The 24467-nt window shown below is 42.2% G+C and overlaps 1 protein-coding gene across 1 annotated transcript in view; it reads left to right on the forward strand.

Annotated features, from left to right (window-relative positions):
* Nucleotides 1–251: 251 nt before the first annotated feature.
* Nucleotides 252–24467, forward strand: part of LOC139667057 (WD repeat and FYVE domain-containing protein 3-like) — a gene marked incomplete at its 5' end in the record, with an annotated part of 52044 nt that continues 27828 nt past the window's right edge. The window contains 13 exons of the mRNA XM_071546443.1: nt 252–431; nt 1412–1645; nt 2347–2446; nt 3844–4004; nt 7611–7840; nt 9566–9675; nt 10613–10795; nt 12596–12753; nt 12886–12963; nt 13751–13981; nt 20946–21114; nt 21910–22073; nt 23657–23805. Coding sequence (XP_071402544.1) covers nt 252–431; nt 1412–1645; nt 2347–2446; nt 3844–4004; nt 7611–7840; nt 9566–9675; nt 10613–10795; nt 12596–12753; nt 12886–12963; nt 13751–13981; nt 20946–21114; nt 21910–22073; nt 23657–23805 — 2147 coding nt within the window. The remainder of the gene's footprint in view (nt 432–1411; nt 1646–2346; nt 2447–3843; nt 4005–7610; nt 7841–9565; nt 9676–10612; nt 10796–12595; nt 12754–12885; nt 12964–13750; nt 13982–20945; nt 21115–21909; nt 22074–23656; nt 23806–24467) is intronic.

The following is a 24467-nucleotide window of genomic DNA, read 5'->3' on the forward strand; positions in this document are numbered from 1 at the left end:
CCACTTGATAATAATAGTGAAAATAAGATAAAGATGAGGAATGCATAACATAAGATGGAAAATAAAACCCACTGGATAATAATAATAAAAATAAAGTAAAAAAAATAGAGTACATAGAATGCATAAAATCAAGTAAAATACAACATTTTAAAAGAAGTGCAGCAGTGGATGTCTTATTTTGGATTGGAAATGCTTGATATAGTTCCAGTGCTAGATAACAGACTGATGTGTGTTCCTGTGTCCCCCTCCAGCCGTGGCAGTCGGAGGAGGAGGGCTCGTGGCTCAGGGAGTACCCCGTCACCCTGATGCAGTGCATCAGGTACCTCTACCACAACGTGCCCGACCTGGCGCCCATGTGGCACAGCCCCGACTTCCTGTGCGCCCTGGCAGCCAGCGTCTTCCCCTTCAACATCAGGCCCTACTCCGAGATGGTAATGCATATATATATTTTATGATGTTAAATCTATTTAATTTATCGTTTTGTACATTTTGATATTTTATATACATTCATATTTTCTAGTGCTATTCTCGTTTTTAACTGCTAATAGTACTGCTTGAATATATGCTTATTGCCTATTGTCTGCTGCTTGTGTCTGTATATTACTTTGGATGCCGCTTTACTGTTATTGTTTTGTTTTTGTCCGTCTGTTATTTGCACGGCACCAACATACCAAGCTAAATGCCTTGTATGTGCATATGTACCTGGCAAAAATAAATCTGAATCTTGACATTTTTTACTTAAATGCATTTGAATTTTTGGCAATAAGTAATTGATTACCTTTATTGACATTTATTGTATTTATTTACCAGTAGGAATTGCAACAACATCCATAGAACTTACCTCCTCCTACACAAGTCTCTGGCACAACCCATGACCCTTTTAATGGCCTGTAGTTGACAAAAAATAACAAATTGATGTTTGGAGTTTTTGTCCCAAGACTGAGAGTAAAGGCTGGAAAGTGAGTTTTGAAAGCCAGAAATCTCAGCAGCTGGCCAACCAATCATTGGTATTGATCAATAACCCTATCCACCCCCTGCAGATACGCTGTCATTTTGTGCTATGGGGCAGTAAAAACCTCAACATATTGCCCCTTTGGAATCCCCCTTACACCATCAAAACTGTAATCTTGACCACTGCAATTTCAAGAAGAAATTGCAAGAGGCTGCAATTTTTCTCCGAGGGAAAGGAGTTTCAGACAGTTTCCTAAATAAGATAATTTGGTGCTGTGCAGAATGCCCTAGCCTTCAAATCCACTTACATGTTTGAGAAAGTTTGGCCCAGGCTGCAGCAACGGAGCATGGAGGAAGTGATGGAAGTTGGCGTGTGTACATGTACATCAGTGTGGGACCCATCTGTCTGTCCATTTCCCTGACAAAAAAATGACCAAATCCATCTCTCCATCCGTCCCAGGTCACCGACTTGGACGATGAGGCGGGGTCTCCCACTGAGGAGTTCAAGGCCTTTGCCGGGGACTCGGGTATGAACCGCAGCCAGTCTGAGTACTGCAACGTGGGCTCCAAGACGTTCCTGACCAACCACCCGGCCAAAAAGTACGTCTTCGACTTCATGAGGGTCCTGATCATGGACAACCTGTGCATGACCCCGGCCAGCAAGCAGACGCCCATCATCGACCTGCTGCTGGAGGTGAGAACATAACTTTGGCCACATTCACAAACAACATCGTTTAGACACTCAGAACTTTCTGTACTTTTCACTCTGTAATGATTAGGGATAGGACGATATATTGAAATTTAATATATCGCAATACAAAAATGTGACAATACGTATCGTGGGGCAGAAAAATTAATTAGCTACATTTTATTCTGCTGTAGTAATCACAAATCAGACGGTTTGACCATCACAGTTTCGCAAGCTCTCCATCCAAATTTTATTCATTTATTCATTTATTCATTTATTTATTTATTTATGGTTAATTTGATAGGGACAGATACAATATACATAGACAAACTGAGAACAGCTATCCGATGCAAGTATCATAGTGTTTATAGCGGATGCTAATTTGCAACACCCGTCCCTAGAAGGGCTTTTGTGAAAATAAGAGATTAAAAAAATAAGAGATTAAAAATATTATTTGCACTTTGTAATGACATTTCTAAATTGTTTACATGCTAGCAAGCCAATGGCATCGCTGGAAAGATTTGTGGTTCAGAAATAAATATAATTCTGCACAGTCAGACTCTGTTGCCATTACATCATATTCTGGCTGTATTGAATCGTGAACCCCATATTGCGTATTGAATCGTATCATGATCTAACTATGTGTGTGTGTGTGTGTGTGTGTGTGTGTGTGTGTGTGTGTGTGTTTTCTGTTTTGCGCCCACTAGGCCTCTCCGGAGCGCTCCACCAGAACGCAGCAGAAGGAGTTCCAGTCCTACATCCTGGACGGTGTCATGGAGCATCTGCTGGCCGCTGATGTCCTTCTAGGTCAGATCTCCTTCTTCAGCATCTCCTGCACTAACAGCCGGCCCAGCAGTCTTAACATTTTTAGCTTACAAGCCACAGTCTGCATGCCAAAATTCACCTGTCACTTTCGCAGTCCACTAGATTTTTTAAAATGGACAAGAACCCTCAAACAATTACCCCATAGGGATCAATAAAGTTTCATCTTATCTTGTATTATCTTAATGGTTGGGTACCTGCCAAAGTGGCCGGGAGGGGAGACAAACTCACCAGCTGCAGCCAAAATTTACCAGCGTTTGGGCAGTGGCTGGTGGTAATTTCCCACGCTTACAGCCAATGAGCATGCACAGGAAAATTTCTCAGGGTTGATGATCAGGCATAAAAAGGCCCAGATGAGCATGCTGCAGAACTGCTTAGACACATTTCTTGGTTGGCTCTGTGAGAGGCTTTAAGGGTCGCAACATGAGTCAGCAAACCACAGTCTGAAGCCCAGGGAGCTGCAACACCTGCCGCATTTTAAATGACTGCATGTGTCCTATTTGGGATTTTTCTTTTAATATGATAGAAACCTACATGTATATAAAATATGATCAAAGATAATACAAAAATTGGAGCGAGCATAGACAGATAAACGGGATCAACTCTAAATTGATTAATGTGAATAACCTGTTAGTTGTTGTCGATTAGTTGTCAACTATTAAATTAATCAGCAACTATTTTGATAATCAATTTATCAGTTTGAGTAATTTTTTAAGAAAAATAAGTCAAAATTCTCTGATTCTAGCTTCTTAAATGTGAATATTTTCTGGTTTCTTTACTCCTCTATGACAGTAAACTGAATATCTTTGGGTTGTGGACAAAACAAGACATTTGAGGACGTCATCTTGGGCTTTGGGAAACACTGATCCACATTTTTCACCATTTTCTGACATTTTATAGACCAAATAACTAATCGATTAATTGAGAAAATAATCAGCAGATTAATCGACAATGAAAATAATCGTTAGTTGCAGTCCTAAACATGACACAATCAAACAGCCACTCTGATCTTTACCTTAAAGTTGATGGTTGTTGATAGTGATGTAGGATCCTGTCCATACGGGAGAAGATCCTTCAAGCCTTAATATGGTATCTGTCTTATTACAGTTGTAGTTATTGTAGAAGTCCCACTTTTTACTGCAGGCTTGTTGAGCTAATGTTACACTTTTGCTCCGTCCTCATGAGTAGTTGCTTGGAAAAGTTTTGGTCTGGTGACTAGTTGGTGGAGGGACACTCAAGTGTTGTTTATTAATGCGGTTCTACTGTAACATTCAAGAAGCAATTGTCTGCAGTATTAGATGCAGGATAAATGCACAAAGGGAGACTTCACCAATGGCCTCCAGTGTCTGTAACAGCCTCTCTTGCTCCTCCCCTCCATCCAGGTGAAGATGCGTCTCTGCCCATCAGCAGCGGCGGCAGCTACCAGACCCTGGTCAACAACGTCTTCTACTTCACCCAGCGTGTGGTGGACAAGCTGTGGCAGGGCATGTTCAACAAGGAGTCCAAGCTGGTGGTGGACTTCATCGTGCAGCTCATAGGACAGGTATCAGCTGGGGGAAACTCGGGCAGAAAACCATCAGTTTACATTGGTTCTCAGTGGTGTAGAATGGATAAATCATTCCAAATAAGTGCCTTACAGTACCAGGTTCTTCGGCCTTTCTTGATGTTTTTTGTCAGTGAAATAGGATTCATATTTATTAAAAATTTGACACACATGAATCCTATTTCACTGACAAAAAACATCAAGAAAGGCTGAGGAACCTGGTACTGTAAGGCACTTTAGCTAAAAGTGTCTAACAAATGGCATAAGTTAAGATGATGATGTTAATGCTGCGTTCTGTTCAAAGTGGGAAGTCGGAAACTTTGAGTTGCTCGGTCGTAATTACAATCTCCATCCATCCTTTTACCACACAGGTGTTTTAATAGATTTATGGTCATGCAATGCTGAAAACTGGAACTGAAGTGTATTTTTTAGGATCATAAATATGTTAAAATGAATGTTGTGTCTGTGTTTACAGTCGGCATGTCAGAAACCCCGACGAGATGCATGCTATAAACATTGCACAGCATTACTTTGAACATATATATGACCCTAAAAATACACTTAAGTTTGACTTTCAGCATTGCATTATTCATCATTCATCATTCATTCATCATCGAGAAAATATTGCCCAAGTTTCCTACTTGGAGTTCAGACTTAAAGGGCCGTTCCGCTGAATTTTTACTCGCAGGAAGTTTGAAGTTCTGACTTTTCCTACATCTCTGGAACGCAGCGTCTCTGTTTCCCCTGCTACACCTGCAGAATGTTGCTGACTTCTCGACTTGTAAGCAGACCAGCAACCAGCTACGTTTAGAATAGAACTGGACATCCAGATGATGGCTGGTCACGTGCCCAAGTGGCGTTATAGTGGACAAACTTATCAGCCGCAGCAAAATATACCAGCATTTACCTGGTGACTGGAGGTTCTGCAGGTTCCCACCCTGCGACTGTGAGAGCGAAAGCTTTTCTCCCAAGCAGCTCATGATCCAGACAGAAGGCGTCTGTGCGCTCGCTGCCTGAACTAGATGGAGAATTGAAATGTTTCTTCTTCTCTGAGCCTTTTCCCAGCTAATGCAACCAATGAACAAGCTCAGGATTAAATCAGCAGAGCAGCATCCATCTAACTGCCAGGCTCACTTACTAATTTTAGCCAATAGAGGCACAAAAATTAGATATGGCTTTAATTCCATTTAGGGCCTGACTGACAGACAGCTAGGGGTGTGTGTGTGTGTGTGTGTGTGTGTGTGTGTGTGTGGTGTGTGAGAGAGAGAGAGAGTGAGTGAGAGTGAGAGATGCTTGTGTGTGTGTATTAGCCATTGTAGAAGTCCTGCTTTCCACTGAAAAAAACAAACTTTTCAGTTGTCAGAAATTATAAGGAATGGCAACTAACTGGTTGAGGAACACTAGATCTTTGTGTTACAGGAAACTACTTTAGTTATTGTGTATAACATTAAAAAAACATAATTGTCTACCATACTAATGCCAGATAAATGTATACAGGGGGATTTCTGTAATGACTACCACTGTACAGTCGCATTGTAAAAGACATTAGCCGGAGTACAGAGGCGTTTCTCGGGTAAATCTCTCCTCTTATGTGTGCTGTGGACTTTGAATTCTGCTTTCATGCAACGCCTGAAGATACAAACTACTGTGCAAGTGGGAGGATTAGGAGATTACGCTCTGAAATTAATTTTTCAGACCATAGTGTGCCATTGTTTATTGGCGATATCTCAGTGCGATTAGTGGCTTAGTGGTTTCAAGAGTTAGATAGCCATCCTTTGTACTGCTGAGACAGGGGAATTGGCATATCTGTATTTTACATTTGTTTTATTCAAGTGTCTGGCACTACAGGAGCCCAGTCCACATGCGCTTACAAGACACTCTACATCAATATAGTCCCACTGCAGTTGTATACAACATGAACAAATTCCTAAACAAACTTGGGTATTATACAAGTATTATACAAATGTATTTATTTTCCTCAGGCTTTTCAGATTAAGTGTGCCACATGGAGTCCAAACTATATGAAACTCATTTTCAATTTCTCCAAAATCACATATCAGGCAGATTCTATCCTCCTGTGGTGTAAGTAAATAAGTAAAGTTTATTTATATAAGTTTATTTATACAGCATCTTTCACAGAGCAAAGTCACAAAGTGCTTCACAAGAGTAAAACTGTTAAAATACGACCAGAAAACAGTAAAAAAAAAACAAAAAAAAACAGTAAGATATAAAAACACACAGAATCATAGACACAGAGGCTAAACACAGGCCAGTCTGAGTCTTTCGCTGCTTTTTGAAAGTGTCAAAAGAGTCCGCAGGTCTTAAGTTCATTGGAAGAGCGTTCCACAGTTTATGAGCCACAGTTTCAAAGGCTAGATCACCTTTAGCTTTAAGTCTAGAGCAAGTCCTGGTTAGAAGACCTAAGACCACTGAACTTTGCTGCATCTATATCTAACGTTCCTGAGTCCTGAACGTAACTGCACACAGTCTGGACAAGCTGACTTAGTATTATTTAGTCTCTATCAGCTCCATTGAGGGTATTTTAGTCTTGATACAATTATTCATTTGCACTGTTTTGTAGACATCCCCTTTCATTCATTTATCCTGCATATATCTTGTATTAGTACAATTCCCTCCTGAATGTTAGAATGATAGTAGAACCAAATTAGTGTAAAGTAAAAGAAAACTCCAGTGTCTCTCTCTCTCAAACCATTCTATGTAATTGCCAGCATCTGAAAAGACATTAGATAACTTGAGAACTAATTTTTTTTTTTTCCCCAAACATTTCCTCTTGGGGTTGTGAAAAAGATGCAGCAGCAATTCAGCAAGCATGCAGGAAAAGTGGGACTTCTATAGCGGCTGCATCTATACAGCTAAATATAGGCGTTAGGACGGGCAATGTTTAATTTTAATATTTGCTTAGTGTCTCGCTCTCCCGGTATTGAGAGTCACTACACCTCCTCGTTTAACTCCAAGTCAGCCACTTGCTAGAGCGAAGCCGTTTCTTGCAACTGTATTTCCTCTTGAAGTCCTTAAGCGCCTCTCTGCTCAGGCCCTGAGACCACAAGACGAGAACAACAAGGCTGCATTCACAACTCCACAAAGACTTAACCTTAGGTCAGCCTCGGCTGCTCAAACAAATCTTTCTGCCGACATATTTTCACGGCTCTCTCTGTACCCAGACCACAGCAGAGGCACAACCACACATCTAAACTATATTTCTCACTTTGTTTATGTTCTACCACTTTCTCCATTCTCCTAACCGTATCTCTCTCTTCTGTCTCTCCCTTGTCTACCTCATCTGTTTTCATACTCCCTCTCTTCCCCCCTACCTCCTACTCCAAATCCTCCTTCTTCTTCAACCATATCTGCCTCTTCTTTTCCTCTGTCCTGTTCCCCATCCTTCATCCCCACTTTCTCACTCCAAATCTTCTTTCTACTACCTCCTCTCTTTCTCCCTTTTCTACCCCCCATCAATCTATTTTTCATCCATTCCCTCCTCCTCTCTGACTTTCCCCCACCTCCTACTCCAAATCCTCTTTTCTTCAAATCCTTCAATTCTCTCCCTCTCCCCCCTCCTTCATTTTCTTTTCTTTCTCCCTCCAGTCTAAGAGGCGTTCCCAGGGACTTTCCCTCGACACCATCTACCACTGCCTGAACCGGACGGTGCTCTACCAGCTCTGTCGGCCCCACAAGACGGTGGCGCAGCAGGTGGCCCTGCTGGACGCCCTGCGGGTCCTGACCGTCAACCGCAACCTGGTGCTAGGGCCGGGCAACCACGACCAGGACTTTGTGGCCTGCCTGGCTCACTGCTTCATCTGCCTGCACAGTGGGAGGTAAGGTGACAGAAGTCCAGGGTGAGGAGGGCCTGTCTGGGATGTGACTAGGTGTATGTGTGTGTGTGTACATTTGTGTAGCGCAGTGGTTTGAGTAGTTCTCAAATTTGTACACTACCAGTCAGAAGTTTGGACACACCACATTTTTGTTTATTTTTACTATTTTCCACATTTTAGAATAACAGTAAAGACATCAAAACTATGAAATAAAACAAATGGAATTATGCAGCGACCAAAAAAGTGTTAAACAAATCAAAACTATATTATATTTTAGATTATTTAAAGTAGCCGCCCTTTGCCTTGATGGAAAGGCAAAGGCTTTGGAAAGAAATTCATACATAGGATCAACTTCACTATTTATATTTGTCTAAGAAACACATTTCAAGCATTTAAGCAGAAGCCTTTAGATCAAAATGGCTTTAAGAGAATGAAAAACATAGTACAGTCAATCAGGTGTGTCCAAACTTTTGACCGGTAGTGTACATAAGAAATATATTTTTTTGCACATTCCACAAACCATCTTGCAGCCTCTTCAAAAATTATTTTGAGACCCTCAGGGAGGCTCAAGGACAGCATAGTGACAGTGCAGTTGAAAGGAATGAAAAACACTTTGTTGCCCATCAGACTTTCATTGCGAGAAGCACTTTTCACAGAAAGTAGAGGATTCTTAAAGGAACCAAGAATCTGTGCAAAAGTCTTATGCATGTACTTGTGCATGTTCTGCCTACTCAATAAACTGGAAGAAAAAATAAAACATTGCATTGTTCTGCATAATTTCCAAATCACAACAGAGCCAGCTTCTTAAAAAAGCTTTTCTAATGCTGTGCAGAATCCCTAGCCTACAAATCATTTTAGTGAAAGTCTTAGTTTTATTCAAGATGAACAAATCCCAAGCATTAGCATCTCAACGTCCTGCCCCCGCAATCTTTTGTCCTTGTCTGTTATGTCAGACAGAAAGCTGTCCAAGTGTTATGTTCAGCTTATGTGAAGCGCACATTATTCACAACCGACCCTGACTCATCACATGGCATCTGTGCATGTGCAGTCAGTAGTGGAGGAGAAGATGAAGAGTGTGCAAGCTTGGTTTGGAAGAAGCCACAAATGATGAATTCCCTCAAATCACAACAATCTCTTAAGGCACAGGACTTGATTGGCAGCAATTAGATCACTGTTAGTACCAAGCAAATTCACTGTGTGGAACAGATACCGTTTTTGGTCTGGGCTTTGAACACACTGTGTGACTTAACAATACGCCACAGTAACATGGCTGTAGCAATTCAATTCAGTTCAGTTCAATTCAATTCAAGGTGCTTTATTGGCATGACAGTTCACAAACAAACAATATTGTCAAAGCATGTAACAAGAGATTGATCATCAATTAAATTATTGAATAACAAAAAAAATTAAGTAACAGAAAAATAATCCCATCCCCTCCCTTGTATTATTGTGTGCGTGTGTGTGTGCGTGTGTGTTGCTGTGCCTCCACTGTCTACTGACTATCATTGTTTCTATGTTTGTCACTTGTGTTTCTGAGGAAACATAGACCAGCAAAATATCACCGTAGCCAATTAAAAACAGAACTTTTCACATACATTCATATATTATTCTAACTAATTCTAATTCTATAGTAACATGGCTGTAGCATCTCACTCTCCCTGCGAAGTTCCCTCTCCAGCTGCCTACATGTGTGTCTGGTGCTGATCCAGTTGTGTTTTGTCTCTGCAGCAGCGTGGAGGGCTTCGGTCTGGAGGCGGAGGCCCGGATGACGACCTGGCATGTCATGATGCCCGCCGAGAACGAGGCCGACGCCACGCACAGCCACGACGTCAGCGAAGGTAACGCACCGTCTTCATGTGTGTGTGTGTGTGTGGGCCTGCATGTACACTTCCTTCAGAAAGTATTCAACATCCATCAGTTTTGCCGCCTTTTGTGGTGTTGCAGAGTTCAGAATGGATTAAATTGAGATTCTTTTGTCAACAATCTACATAAAACACCCCTTAATGACAAAGTGAAAACATGTTGTTTTTTTTTTTGCTTTGTTGAAAACGAAATTAAGAAAATATCTAATTTAAGTAAGTATTCAACCACCTGAGTCAATACTTTGTAGAAGCAGCTTTAGCTTTGAGTCTTTGTGGATATTGCTGTATCAGTTTTGCACATCCTGTTTTCAGGATTTTCTCCCATTCTTCCCTGAAGTTTTACTCAAGCTTGGTCAAGTTGGATAGGGAACATTTTAATTCATTTGTAATTTTCAAAATCCACTTTGAAATTATGGGTTATTGTGTGTAAAACGGGGACCAAAAAAATTCTATCCATTTTGAATTCAGGCTCTAATGATGCAAAATGAAGAAAAAGTGACGGCATCTATTTGTGTATGTGTGTGCATGCAAAATGTGTTTATTCATGTTGATTGATAAAGTGTGTATTCCAGACAGGGAAAGTCATGAATTGATAAATTTATACTATATATATTGGTAAAATTTGTTTGAGTAAGTCAGGGAATATCAATTCATTTTACAAATGGATCACACACGAATCACAGTTGCAAAATACCAGAATGTATTTTACAACTGGTTTCACACATTCATTGCATCAGATGGTGGTTTTCATCCCAGCTGTAGTAGCAATCAGACTGTTTACCCCTTTAGAGAAACATCATTTACAAACCAGGAAGGAATAACATCTTTTGGGTCATGTAAGCACATCAGCTTAGTCGTGAAAAGTCGTGTAAAAGTCACAGAGAACCTGAGAGAACCCCGGTTCCCCCCGCAGGGCGGCAGCTGCTGCTGAAGGCGGTGAACCGGGTGTGGACCGAGCTGATGCACAGCAAGCGGCAGATGCTGGAGGACATCTTCAAGGTGTCTCTGCCCTCCAACGACAGAGGCCATGTGGACATCGGCACCGCCCGGCCCGCCCTGGAGGAGCCGGCCCTGAAGAGCTGGCAGAACCACCTGGGTGAGGGGGACAGGGGACACACACACACACACACACACACACACACACACACACACACACACACACACACACACACACACATACATACCATGTTTACAGATATAACCGCTGCAGACTTGCTGCACACTGGCTGAACTACTTCCGTCCCTGTAACTGAACTCTGACCTCAGGGAGGGAGGGAAGAGAGAGTAGTATCACATCATTATTATTATTAATAGTAGTAGTAGTAAGCAGTAGTAAGTTGGGAAAATCAAGTTTTTCTCAAGTTTTTAGCCAATGGAAAGTGCAAGGAATGGTTGGCTGACTAGTTGGCTGAGTGACATCAGAATTTTCTTTTAAAATATAAACATTTGGTTCCAATGTATGACATTCAAGAAATGATGATCTACAAGGAGTGATTCTCAACCTTTTTCATATCAAGGACCCTAATTTAGTCCACATTAGGGCCACATTTGATGAGATTTTGTCTCTCAGATCCAAATCTGTGAATATTTTTATTGTTAGATATGATTTTGTGCAGAATTCCATGACTATCTGTACTGTAGGTAGTAGAAGTAAAAGAAAAGCTAGTAAAAGAGAGATAACAGAGAAACTATGATCAAAATAGTCTTCTACTATTATTATATTCTTCTACATTCTTTAATTGTGTTAACTTCTTGTAAATGAAGTAGTGGTGAAGTTTAACAATTCATCAATTTTCTGGGGGACCCACTGGAACCCCCTCAAGGACCCCTGGTGGTCCCCGGACCCCACTGATCTACAGTACCGATGCAGGATAGATGCTTGTTGAAGTGATATGACAATGGCTGCCTCTGTATGTGCTTCATTCCATTCACTTTTAAATGCAGAGACAACACATGTTCATTAGTGCTTTCTGAGCATGATCATAGGTCCGAGTGCAAGCTGGCACATTCTCTCTGCCTTCCCATATTGGATTTGTGTTCCTGTATTCCCCAGCAGAGTGAGTGTTTGTGGCTCATAAGCAGTGACATAAGCGGCTCTCACCTGTTTTCGGGGCTCTTCTTGTTGTTTTGGGTGTTTTGTACAGCAAATACTGTCATCTGGGAGCCAAGCCAACAGGACAGATTTGATATTGCTGATCCGCCCCTCCTTCCCGTCCCACCACCTGTGAAATCTCTCCTCTTTCTTTTTCACAGCCCCTCTCTTTCACTCTCCTCTCTCTCTCCTCTCTCTCTCTCTCTCTCTCTCTCTCTCTCTCTCTCTCTCTCTCTCTCTCTTTCTCTCACGCTTTATCGCTGCTGTATTTCTGCTGATGTAAGCAGGGTGGTAATTTGCCAGCAGCCACCTGCCACAGTAGTAAGTTAGTCTTACTCTACCAGCCACTTTGGCAGGAAACCAGACTTTGGTACAAGGTTCCTCTCGAATCCAAAAATCTGGTTAAGTAATGAAAGTGTGCTTGTGAAAGTAGAGTAAGTTTCCTGCAGAGCTGCACTAGAGAGAAAAATTTTAAAATCGCAATATTGACTACTGCAGTTTCCAAATTGCAAGAGGTTGGAGGAGATAAAGGTGTTTCCGAAAAACATAGTCTTCTAATGCTGTGCTCAGTCTGTGGCCTATAAATCAGAACCCAGAAATTGTATTTCTTCCAATTGCCAACATCAGAATTACATGTACATTGTATGGCAGCAAAAGAATCACAACATGGTTTTGTTTTGTCAATATCACAGCCCTAGTTTCCCTTGCTTTGCCTTAAATGGCTCAGTGTAGAAAAGTGTCACTAAATATCTCTTTCTCTTCCTTTCCCTCTGTCCCATCCACACCCCGTCTTCCGTTGGTCAGTCCATGAGAAGAAGTGTATCAGTCGTGGCGAGGCGGTGGCACCGGCCACCCAGTCCAAACTGTCCCGGGTCAGCAGCGGCTTCGGCCTCTCCAAGCTGACAGGCGTCCGCCGCAACAAGAAGGAGAACAGCCTGAACAAGAACAACCTCTCTGCACAGGTGCACACACCAGACACTCACAGACACTCACAGCAGGATTTTAGTGAATGTACACCTATAATATGCTTAAAATGTGCTGACACTGCCCCATAAATCACTTATTATTTTTCACCTTGTTTTTCTAACCAACAGGAGACTTTCCAGTGGATGTTCACGCACATCGCCGTAGTAAGAGACCTGGTGGCCATGCAGTACAAAGAATATCAAGAGGTACAGCACCTGCATCAATGCCTGATGGGCAGAACTGAGCTCAGCCAGTTCAGACATTTGCACTTTCTCTGCCAAAATCAAACGGTCAAATTCGGTAATTTCACAGTTTCCCTGTGTAAGTGTTAAAAAAATGAAATTAAGCAGGAAAGACTGTGAATCACATTACAGGTATCACAGTTCATATCCCGATCTCATAATCGCTTTAATTTGCCAAGCGCAAATGGCTGCCCAAGAAATTCAGCCTGATTGATTGGTGCTGACTCATTACAGCACAGTTATACAATACAGGACTGGCACACTGGGTGCAGGACAGAATCTAACAGGACTTCATATATAGTGCAGACAAGTTTGTAGCACAATTTTCATCTTGACAGATATTCAGTATTCAGTTAAAAAAAAAGAAAAGAAAAGATAGACACCTCAGACATTTCAAACCTGTAAATATTAACGCACCTTTTCTTCCTCTGTGTACTTTGTTTTGTGTTTATAAAATGTTTATGATTCATATTCATGTCCTATTCTCAGTCTTATTCATTGATATTATGTGTTTTGTCTCTTATTTACTATGTAAAGCGTCTTTGAGTATCTAGAAAAGCGCTATACAAATATAATATTATTATTCATATTTACCATTGAACCTCTGCTTTGATATGCTATATTGTAAGTATTGCAAATTTGTGGGCGAATTGGAAGCTAATAAAAGCTAATAAAAAGACTGAACAAAAGAAAAAAACAAATACACCCTCACACCGACTCCCCCCCCCCCCTCCCGTCTCCCGTCTCCCAGCGGCAGCAGAATGCCCTGAAGTACGTGACGGAGGAGTGGGCGTCCATCGAGTACGAGCTGCTGCGGGAGCGCGGCCTGTGGGGCCCGCCCATCGGCTCCCACCTGGACAAGTTTGTGCTGGAGATGACGGAGGGGCCGTGCCGCATGAGGAAGAAGATGGTCCGCAACGACATGTTCTACATCCACTACCCCTACGTCCCCGAGGTGGAGCCCAACACCAACTCGGCACAGGTACTCACGCTTTAAATCTGGGTTCATATGGTAACGACGCCGCAGTGCATTGAGCCACCTCGAAGTGGCTAATATATGTTCCCAACTGGAGTTACAGTGGCAGGCAGTGTAGAAATCCCCTTTCATGCATTTATACTGCATCTATCTTGCACTAGCACAGCTGGCAGTTATTAATGATACAGCATACAGCCTAAGGCAAATCTTCTCATTTTTCTCTCTCTCCGTCTCTCTGCTTTCTAAATATTCTTCTAACTGTAACAGCAACAAAGGAAGGACAGCTTAAATTTATGTACATAGGTGATGTCCTTACAGTGAGTGTATAAGCTTCAATTCCTTGATCACCAACTTTACAAGCAACCAATAGCAAAGAGTGAAAGAGTCCTAACAGTAGATGTTACCCTGTGGTGATGTGACCCTAGAATGACCATGCATGATGGAGAAGTGCTAGGAAAAGAAATAAGACCTGAGGAGAGAAGTTGAAAGGATTTTTTTTACATTAAGATTAGAGAATATTGGAGCAAGTAGAGGAGGAAGATTGGGGAAAAGGGGATTTGTTCGCACACTTTGCTTACAACTGCCTTGAAATAGTTATTAGCTGTCCAAATACCATAGCCCTCCAAAACAAAGCAGTTCATGCACATGACCTGCTACTACAAGCATGTGCAGAAAAAAAAGTGTGCAGAATGGTGAACTTTGACAACAAATGACTTCTTCATTTTCCCTTTTCAAGCTATTTTACTTGATTCATTATTGAAAGACTACAGGCTGCAAATATTGATTATTTCACAAAAAAAACATAATAACAACATTCATAAAAACATAATGAGAAATGTGTACATTAGAAGTATTTTTTTTTCACATTCAATATCACATCCATAACTTCATCTTGCGACCCACCGTCAAAAAACATCTCCAGCCCCCCTGCAGAGTGGCGAGGCTGCAGGTTCAGAGGCAGTGAAACGGAGCTCATGGACACACACAGCAGAGGCAGAGACACCAGCAGCCAGTGGCAGGCCTGTCCTGGCACCGCTGACACACATTTAGCTTTGTTTGCTCTATAAATAATCCCTCCTCTCTGTCTGCCAAAGGGTCCCTTTCTCCACCGCACAGTGATTTGGTCCTCCAGTACCGCGGCTATCAAGATGTTTTAGAGGGATTGCCCATTGACGAGCCCATTTAGTTTGCGAGCAGAGAATCATTCTTGGTGTTAATGTAGGCCTCCCACAACACAACACACACTCTAAAAACTGCATTTTGCTGATGCTCTTACTCAGAGAAACAGGTGCAACGGCAGAATGAGCTTCAATTCCAAGCAGCCAATAGTAATGATGCAAAGATCAGTGCTGTAGTGTCCTGGCAATACTCCCTAGACTGATCATGTAATAGAGAACTGCTTGGAGAAGAAGCAATAAAAATAAGAGCTAAGGAGAGAACTAGAACTAGGCGTTCATCGGGGTTCTTCTAAGATCCAAAAGGAGACAAATATGCACAGTAGGGTTGCACTAAATGAATGAAATATCCTGACAGGGTTCCCCAAAGAACACCCATATAGTATGTTAGAGGCTTGTAGAAGAGGGTCTTCAGGGAACACTTTAAGGTTCCCCTATGATTTCAATATGATTAATTAACTCCAAAGTCCCCTAGAACTTGACATAACCTTTTTCTTTTTTTTTTTCAGATTAACAGTTTTTTATTTTCTTCTTAAGCATAATACAAAACATATGTATCACACAATATACATACAAATCTCCCACCCTAACCCCCCCAACCCGTCATCACCACATACACAATTGGCCTTGGTTGTCAACATAAATACATTCCATCATATGCAATGGACAGAATAGTTAAAATTAGACAAAACTCAAAAAAACAAACCATAACAAAACAAGTACAAAACAAATGTATATTTTTGTCCATGTATAGATTGTGACACAAAATACAAAACATGCGACTCCCCCCAGAATATGGTCCATGTCAGGAGCCCTCCAAGAAGGTTAAGTATTTGCCCCATTTACTAATATATACATCCAATCTACCAAACCGTTTATAGGACATCTTTTCAAACGCTGCCACCCTTGCCAACTCAGCAGCCATTCTTGGACTGAAGGCACCCCCTCAGATTTCCATCCTCTGAGAAGAATTTGTCTAGCTATCATGATACTAGTTTGGACCCAACTTTTAATATATTTGTCTCCTCCCATTAAGACTGATCCATCACCTAAAACAAATAATCTGGGGCTGAATGGAATTTGGGTCTCTGAAATCTCACAGAGAATATCATATATCCTGGCCCAAAATTCTTGAACTTTGTCACAGGACCATAAAACATGAATTAGGTGACCTTCCTCTGACTTGCATCGCCAACAGTTTGGTGTGTCTCTTAACCCAAGTCTAAACAATCTGGAGGGAGTCCAGTAAAAGCGATGCATAATCTTAAATTGCATGAGGCGTACCCTCGCATCTCTTGACAATGTTTTAGTGTTTTTACAAATCCTATCCCACTCCTCATCCTCCAATGTCAGGTTCAGATCCCGTTCCCATGTCTTCTTGAGAGCTGATAAGGCCCCATCACCCAGGCTCTGAATCATCATAGAATAATACACAGACGCCTCATGACCTTTCCCAAAACTCATTAACACTCTATCTGAAAACTCCGCAGCTTTGGGAGCTGGTGTACTAGATCCAAAGATCCCCAATAGCAAATGGCGAAGTTGCAGATACCTGAAGAATTGAGACCTGGGAATTCCAAATTGTTGTACCAAGTCTTCAAAAGATTTCAACATACCATTGTGATATAGATCCCCCAAAATAACTATGCCCTTATCCTTCCAATCCTTCCAAAAAAAAGGGGATTTACCAATACATAACTTTGGATTCAGCCAAATACTCGAAGAGACATTTAGGTACGGATCCAAATTAAACATCCGGGCAACTCTAATCCATATTAATTTTAGGTGAGCAATTATTGGATGTGTTTTTGCTTCTCCAGCCAGTTTGACAGACAGACTTTGCAAAGGTGACAGTGGGGCAAGAACAGATTGCTCAATACAATACCAAGGTGGGGCCCTCTCAGGAGGAAGTGACCAGTGGGCTAGGTGTCTTAGATTAAAAGCATAGTAGTAAAACAACATCTTGGGTAGTCCCAGACCTCCTCTATCAGCTGGTCTTTGTAGTTTACTGAGGTGTAATCGGGGTCGTTTACCATTCCAAATAAATGTCTTAGTTATCCTGTCAAACCACCTAAAATACGAAAGGGGAACCTCCAATGGAAGAGAATGGATGAGGTAATTGAGTTTGGGAACGCAATTCATTTTTACAACATTGACCTTCCCAGCCATAGACAAATTAAGAGCCGCCCATCTATTAACATCACAAGAGATTTTGTTTAACAACGGATCAAAATTAACTTTAACCAAGTCTTTCAACTGAGGGGGGAATAGGATGCCTAAGTATTTGATACCTTGCTTGGGCCACTGAAATGCACCTGGTTGAAAGGCTGTAGAAGGGCAATAAGCTGTTAAAGGGAGCGCCTCTGACTTGGACCAATTCACCCTATAACCTGAAAATTTTGAAAAGGAATTAATGATCCTGAGTAGGCAAGGCACTGATCTACCAGGGTTGGACACAAAAAGTAATATGTCATCTGCATAAAGCATAAGTTTATGCACCACCCCACCTGCCAAGACACCTGGGAAGTCAGTCTCCACCCTTATGGCAGCCGCCAGAGGCTCTATAGCTAAACAAAACAACAAAGGAGAAAGGGGCGAGCCCTGCCTTGTTCCCCTCCCAAGGGCAAAATATTCAGAAATGAGCCCATTGGTTTGCACTGCTGCCTCTGGGTGCTTGTATAGTAAATGAATCCACTTTATAAAGGTACTACCAAACCCATACACTCCCAGAATTTTGAATAAATAGCCCCATTCGACCATGTCGAACGCCTTTTCGGCATCCAGGGAAATAGCGGCTACCGGGGACTGGACCTCAGCTACCGACCACATGATATCAATGAGACGTCTTATATTATCTGAGGAGCTACGACCGCGGATAAACCCCACCTGGTCAGTATGGATTAGAGATGTAATTACCTTGTTTAACCGGTTTGCTAAGATTTTGGAAATTATTTTAACATCTATCTGCATTAAAGAAATTGGGCGGTAATTCTTACAATCACCCGGGTCTTTACCCTTTTTAGGAACAAGACTAATCAGTGCCTGCCTCAGAGTTGGCGGCAGTGCACCCCTACCTTTTTCTTTAACCAAAATCCAGCCAGCCCGGCAAGATGACACAGTAAATATTTGAACATGCTAGGGCAGAAGTCGCAGGGTGTTGGACACAGTCACAGACTCATGCCTGGCAGTTGAATAGGACTACCAGACTTACCAACCTACAACTGAGCAGTTGTTCAGTTGGTTGAGTGCCTTGCTCAAGGACACATTGACAGTAGTAGCTGAGGGAAGGGAGAGTATTACTCATAAACTTCCCCCACCAAGATTTTCCCACTTGGTCCAGGGATTCAAACTTGACCTTCTGGTCACAAGCCAGCACGAATGCTTGAATGCTGTTATTCACCACAGAAATCCTGTTCTGCAGAATGAGTATGTGCGCCAAGGGAGGTAAATTGATTTTCTATTGAATGTGTCCACAAGAGAATTAATAGCACATTTAGAAAATCAAATAAGCTTGTAGCCTTAGAATAACCCTTCAGGGTCTTTGCTGCGCTGGTCTAGTCACTGTGAAGAAAAAAAAATAAAATACAATTATGTAGAATAACAATATTTTTCTTTCTAAATGGCTTCTATTCATGAAAGCTCTCTCAGTTCAGCGGTAGCATGTCAGACTGATGGGGAGCTAATCTGAAGTGAATGAGGCTTTTGTAGAGGGAAATTTGCTAATGCTACATGAATCAGCCACTTTAACTGTAAGAGGAACCTGAAGCATACAGATGCCTTTAGAATGGAGTACAAGCTAATTCCAGACTAACCACTTTCCCCCTGATCCTAAGTATTCTACAAGAGCTGCAGTCTATGTATAATTATTACTGTTTACATGACACAGCATAAGGAATGGAGCAGTGGTCAATGGGTAATGTCAGAGGAACAACAAAAGCAAAGATTGTTGCATTATTACCTCTTCCTCCCTGACAAGACAAAGAAAATTGATCATTTCTGTGCATTGATAGGATGTTCAGTTTATGCTGTGAAAGCAGGAGAAAGATCAGGAAGGAAGAGGCAATAACATTAAAATATCTGCTTTTGTTGTCACTCCTCTGACATGGTGTCCTGTCCCTCTTAATTACTGGCAACCACTCCAACTGTTCTTTATTGATTGCACACAACCCATTCTGAACATGACTTGTGGCTAGAGGTCAATATGGAAATACAGTATCTCTACTTATTCGACTCGTGGCTTGAATAATATCCATCCATAGTATTGGCTTTACAAATAAGAAGCCATGGTTCCCAAATGGCGTTTCATCTTCAGTCTCATCCTCCCTGTCTTCACCCCTCTCCAGCCCCCTGCCCCCCCTCTGGTGCCCCTGGTGTCCTCAGCCTTGGCTGGGGGCCTTGACCACGCCCAGGTACCGCGCTAAAGTCCATATGGATGAAACACTAAAGCACTCACTGATGCCTGGTGTGACTGCATGGAAGTCGCCATTGCAAACGAGCTTAAAGAGTAACTAAACCCCAAACCCAAATTTGTGTAAAGCCTGACATCTAAAGGTAAAAAACGCATGCTACTTTGGTGCCAGGTGATGTCACCACTTGTTGTACTCTATAGAAGGTGACATCATCTAATGGTAAAAAGCATGCTATTGAAATTGCCATCTGCTATCTTTGGTGCCAGATGATGTCACCTTCTATAGAGTACAACAGGTGGTGACATCAGCCAATAGCAGATGGCAGTAGTGTGCTTTTTACCATTAGATGTCAGGCTTCACACAGATTTGGGTTTGGGGTTTAGTTCCTCTTTAAAGCATCGCCCTGCATCTTCAGCAACCATGCAGTAAAAACTTGGACTACTACATTTGCTCCATCTGTACTGCAGCCAGCCTCCTCCTTCTGAGTTCACTCTGTGTTGAAAAATGTAGACAGAAAATGCAAGCAAAAGGAAGTATTCTTTGTGTGTTGTTTTTAATGCTGTGTGTTTGGTTGTATGTGTGTTTTGTGCATGTAGGCGTGTGTGTATACAACTGACTCTATACATATGTGTTCCAGTGTATGTTTTGAACACAGCTTCCAGGAAAGAAATGTCTCCTCGGCAGAGCAGGAAACTAACTTTAATTGTCCACCAGCTCCAGTGGCTGTTTCATCCCAAAACATACCACCCACTTTCACTGCTATACCAGCTAACTAGGTTTTTAGAATTGAATAAATTAGCACAGTAGACAGACTTTTCCAGCATGTGGCTGGTGGAAACTTCCCACCCAGATCCTAGGCTGTTTGGGTTTGGACCTAACATGTTGGCTACAGTGTGAAAATGAAGTCTTTACTGATTGAACATTGCTGTAGTGAATCTAACCATGACTGGCATTTTGAAATTATGCTGTAAGTCTTTTGCATGCCAGTGATTGCAAATGTATTTCCTTTCCTTACCATAGAATGTCCTGGTTCTGGTGTTAAGAAAAAAAGATGCCAGCCTAGGGTGTTTTGCAGTGGTAGCAGTCATATAAGTCCCCCTTCATACGTTTATCTGGCATCTATTTTGAAAAATACCCCAGACAATCCCTTCCTGAATGTCACACAGCTGAACCAGATTAGTATAATGTAAAAGAAAACTGTAACGTCTCCCAGCCATCGTTACCGTATCATTCCTTGTAACTTCTGATTGTCAAAAAAAGAGCAAAAGTTTCCTCTTGGGGATGGAGTGAAAGTGTTTCAGCAAGCCTGCAGTAAAAAGTGAGACTTCTACAAGGTCTATAGGCTACAGTAACCTCACCTGTCTCTCTTCTTCCCCCCCGCTCCAGAAGCCTCTGCGCTACCGGCGAGCCATCAGCTACGACAGTAAGGAGTACTACGTGCGTCTGCTGTCTGGAAACCCCGGCATGTACCAGCACTCTGTGGAGCACACCACAGAGGGGGAGACGGCCCAGCACGAGCCTGAGCACGGAGAGGACACCATCGCCAGGGTTAAAGGTATGGAGACATAGACACATAGACACACACACACACACACACACACACACACACACACACACACACACCATCAGGATCAACAGAGCTGAAGAGTGATGCAAAATCTTTGTCAGCTTTGCAAATTACCACCAGCCACCAGCCAAGTGCTGGTACATTTTGTCTCTGGCTGTTAAATTAGTCTATTCTGATAACCAGTCATCATTCAGATACTACTTTCTATTCTAAAAATCATATCTAGCAGATATAAATAGTCTAATTGGCTGGTAAATTTTCGGAAAGTACTGTAGCAACTGTAGATTCCTGACCTGGTTCATACCCATAATCATAAAGGGTTGTACTATATGAAATGCATACAGTACAATGGTCGACATAGTATCTTCCATCTGTCCTGGGTTAGCATTATAGACCATTAATTCTTAAATGTTACACCAAATGTTAGAACCAAATGATCATATTGAAACACACAACTGTAGCGTCTCTGAAGGCTGACAAAAGAGCAACACTTGATTTTTTTTGTTTCATCCCAAACAGTTCCTCTTTGGGATGGGTCATAAGTTGCAGCAGTTTAGCAAGTATGTATTAAAGTGGCAAAATGATCAGTTCCCGGGCAAAAACAGACAGAAATTACCCATGACTGTTCAATTTTGTTGAAACGGCGAAGCTGTACGTTTAGAAACACAATCAGATGTTCACTGCCGCTGTTGCCCAAGAGCTGATGCCCTCCAATATGGCCGCCAGAGGGTGTGTTACATCACCTGAAAGCTGTCAGTGACATGTGTCCCGTCCTCCTGCCAGGCCTGGTGAAGGCTCCTCTGAAGAGGTCTCGCTCCACGGCGGACGGGGCGGACGAGGACAGCCAGGAGCAGCTCCAGGAGCAGCTGCTGGAGTCAGGAGGCCCGGAGGAGGAGCAGAGGACCGACAACACATCGCTGCTGCGCCTGCTGGAGGAAGGAGAGAAGGTCAGACAGAGACACTCACAGTGTGGCTGGGCAGTTAGAAGAATATGGCCGTCATACTGTTGGCTACTGATATTTCAGAATCGCTAGAGGCTGCAGTAGAATTCCAGTGCATTCAGTGAATTGATGTGTGTTGGAGAAAATATATATTTTTTATTCAAACTGAGCAAATCATTGTGTTAGCACCTCACCACACATATTTTTTTTAATATATTTTGCAAATTGTGAAAAAGAAGAATAGAAAAACCTGTGTCCACATGTATCATGATTGATTTAGCAACCACTATATCCAGTGTAATATTTTCTTTTAATTGTGCATTAATATTGTGCAGCTCTCACTCTCTCTCACACACACATGCTAGGGCTGTCACTTTTCCCAAAGTTGAGGGAGATTTGTGGAAACCCTTTGAATATTTTTCAAAGCAATGAGCTCTGTTGATACGATTCATAGAGCAGCTCCTGCTGCAGGCTGGGAAACAACCATCAGCCACCAGCCAAATGCTGGGAAGCTTGGCTGGGCAGGTACATTTGTCTGCTCTGCCAGCCGCTTTGGCAGGTAACCGACCATTTGTGCGAGTCACATGATAGATCATAAATTACCAGTCTGATTTGGACAAAACCTGAGTGAATGACGCAGATTGCCTTTCAGATCTGGCTTTTATTTACTGATTGGCACAGAATGGGACTATAGTACTTCACTGAAAATTCTGAGTGAAGTATATTTCCTGCCTTCTTTCATCCAGGGAAAATCTACTGGAAAGACATGCTCTTTTTTCAGCATCACCCTGCAACACATTCACACCTGGGATTTGAATTTTATTTGAATGTTTTATTTGATAGGGACAATGCAATTACATAGTTCCAATACAGAGCATGAAACTGCACAGAGAGTTTATAGCTATTGCTAATTTTCAACTCTTGTCCCTAGTTGGGCTTTTACATGTACAGTGTAATTAAAATATACAGCTTTCAGTATCATACAACCACAATACACTACAGATATGGAAATACAGTAAAATACACATACCACAATACACATACCACAATACACCAATACAAATACACCATACACCAATAGTAATTTAGAGTACAATTAGCTAAAAATGAGTACAGCTCTGGTTTGCATTTAGCCAGCACTTAACCTTTGTTGTAAAAGATTTTATATCTGGAATTAATTTGATTTCAGTTGGTAATGTGTTCCAGAGTTGACAGCCCTTTATGGAGAAAGCTGATTGTCCAAATTTAGATCTACGATGTGATATTTTACAGTTGCCATTCACCATGCTCCTAGTTACTCTGTTACTGTCTTGTCTTTGGATATATCTGGAAAGAGGCTCTGGGGCTCGACTGTTGATACATTTGAAAGCTGCCCAGTATAAGCACAGTCTCTACAGGGCCTTTCTCTAGGCCATGTTACCACTAGTTATTGATTGAGGGGGAGAGCATTCCTCATTCACTTTGCCTGCCCAGATTTTCCCAGCCTGGGATTCAGCCTTGTGACTTCCCATCACAAACCTGCTTCCTCTAAACGCTAGGTACTTAGCTTTCACGTGTTTCTCACATCCTTATCCACTGTTGTTTTCCAGATCCAGCACATGTACCGCTGTGCCCGGGTGCAGGGCCTGGACACCAGCGAGGGCCTGCTGCTGTTCGGGAAGGAGCACTTCTACGTCATCGACGGCTACACCATGACCGTCTCCAGGGAGATCAGGGACATCGACACGCTGCCCGCCAAGTACGTCCACACTTCTGTCTCTGTAGCTGGACTGGGAATAACCCGGCCTTTTCATCAAGATCTAGATTCCCTTTTAAAGACCATCACTTCTTCTCTAATGAAACAGTAGGGCTGCTCAATTAATCATATGGTGAAATGGCTGGTGAGTTTAGGAATCCGCCACCCGCTGTGGCTGCTGGAAGAAACGGTTTGTCTCCTGCCCTGAAGGGAGTATGACATCATTCCTCTGGGCGCTGCAGTGGGAGTTTTCTGCTGCCTAGATGATGTAATGTTGATGATGGAGCATGTGTTGCGAACCCCAGCGGAGCCATTGCATATCTCTCCTCCGAGGGAATTCACACTAGCTGGCCTGGTCCTCTGAGACCCCGTTTGAAAACAGGGAATATAAAGTTACCAACTGGTGCCTCCTGGGCATCACTGTGTTCTCTTCAAGTATTTCAAAACAACAGACTGCTTTTTACTCTCTCCTGGGCTAAAGCAGAATCCTACACAGTGTGGTGTGGTTTGCAGCACATTTAATAACTTACAGTCCAATTTGTTTCAGTTACTTAGCTTTACTTTAATATTTAGATAAACACTGATTGTGCCGCTCTTGGCCCTAAGACAGGTTTCCTACTGGTTATTATTGAGTCAGTGGAATATCATGAAATTTTTAGAACTAT

This window comes from Centroberyx affinis, unplaced genomic scaffold (assembly GCF_046629955.1).
Source record: "Centroberyx affinis isolate AG114_WGS23_722 - 3 ecotype Tasmania unplaced genomic scaffold, CSIRO-AGI_Caff_v1 ptg005273l_1, whole genome shotgun sequence".
NCBI lineage: Eukaryota > Metazoa > Chordata > Actinopteri > Beryciformes > Berycidae > Centroberyx > Centroberyx affinis.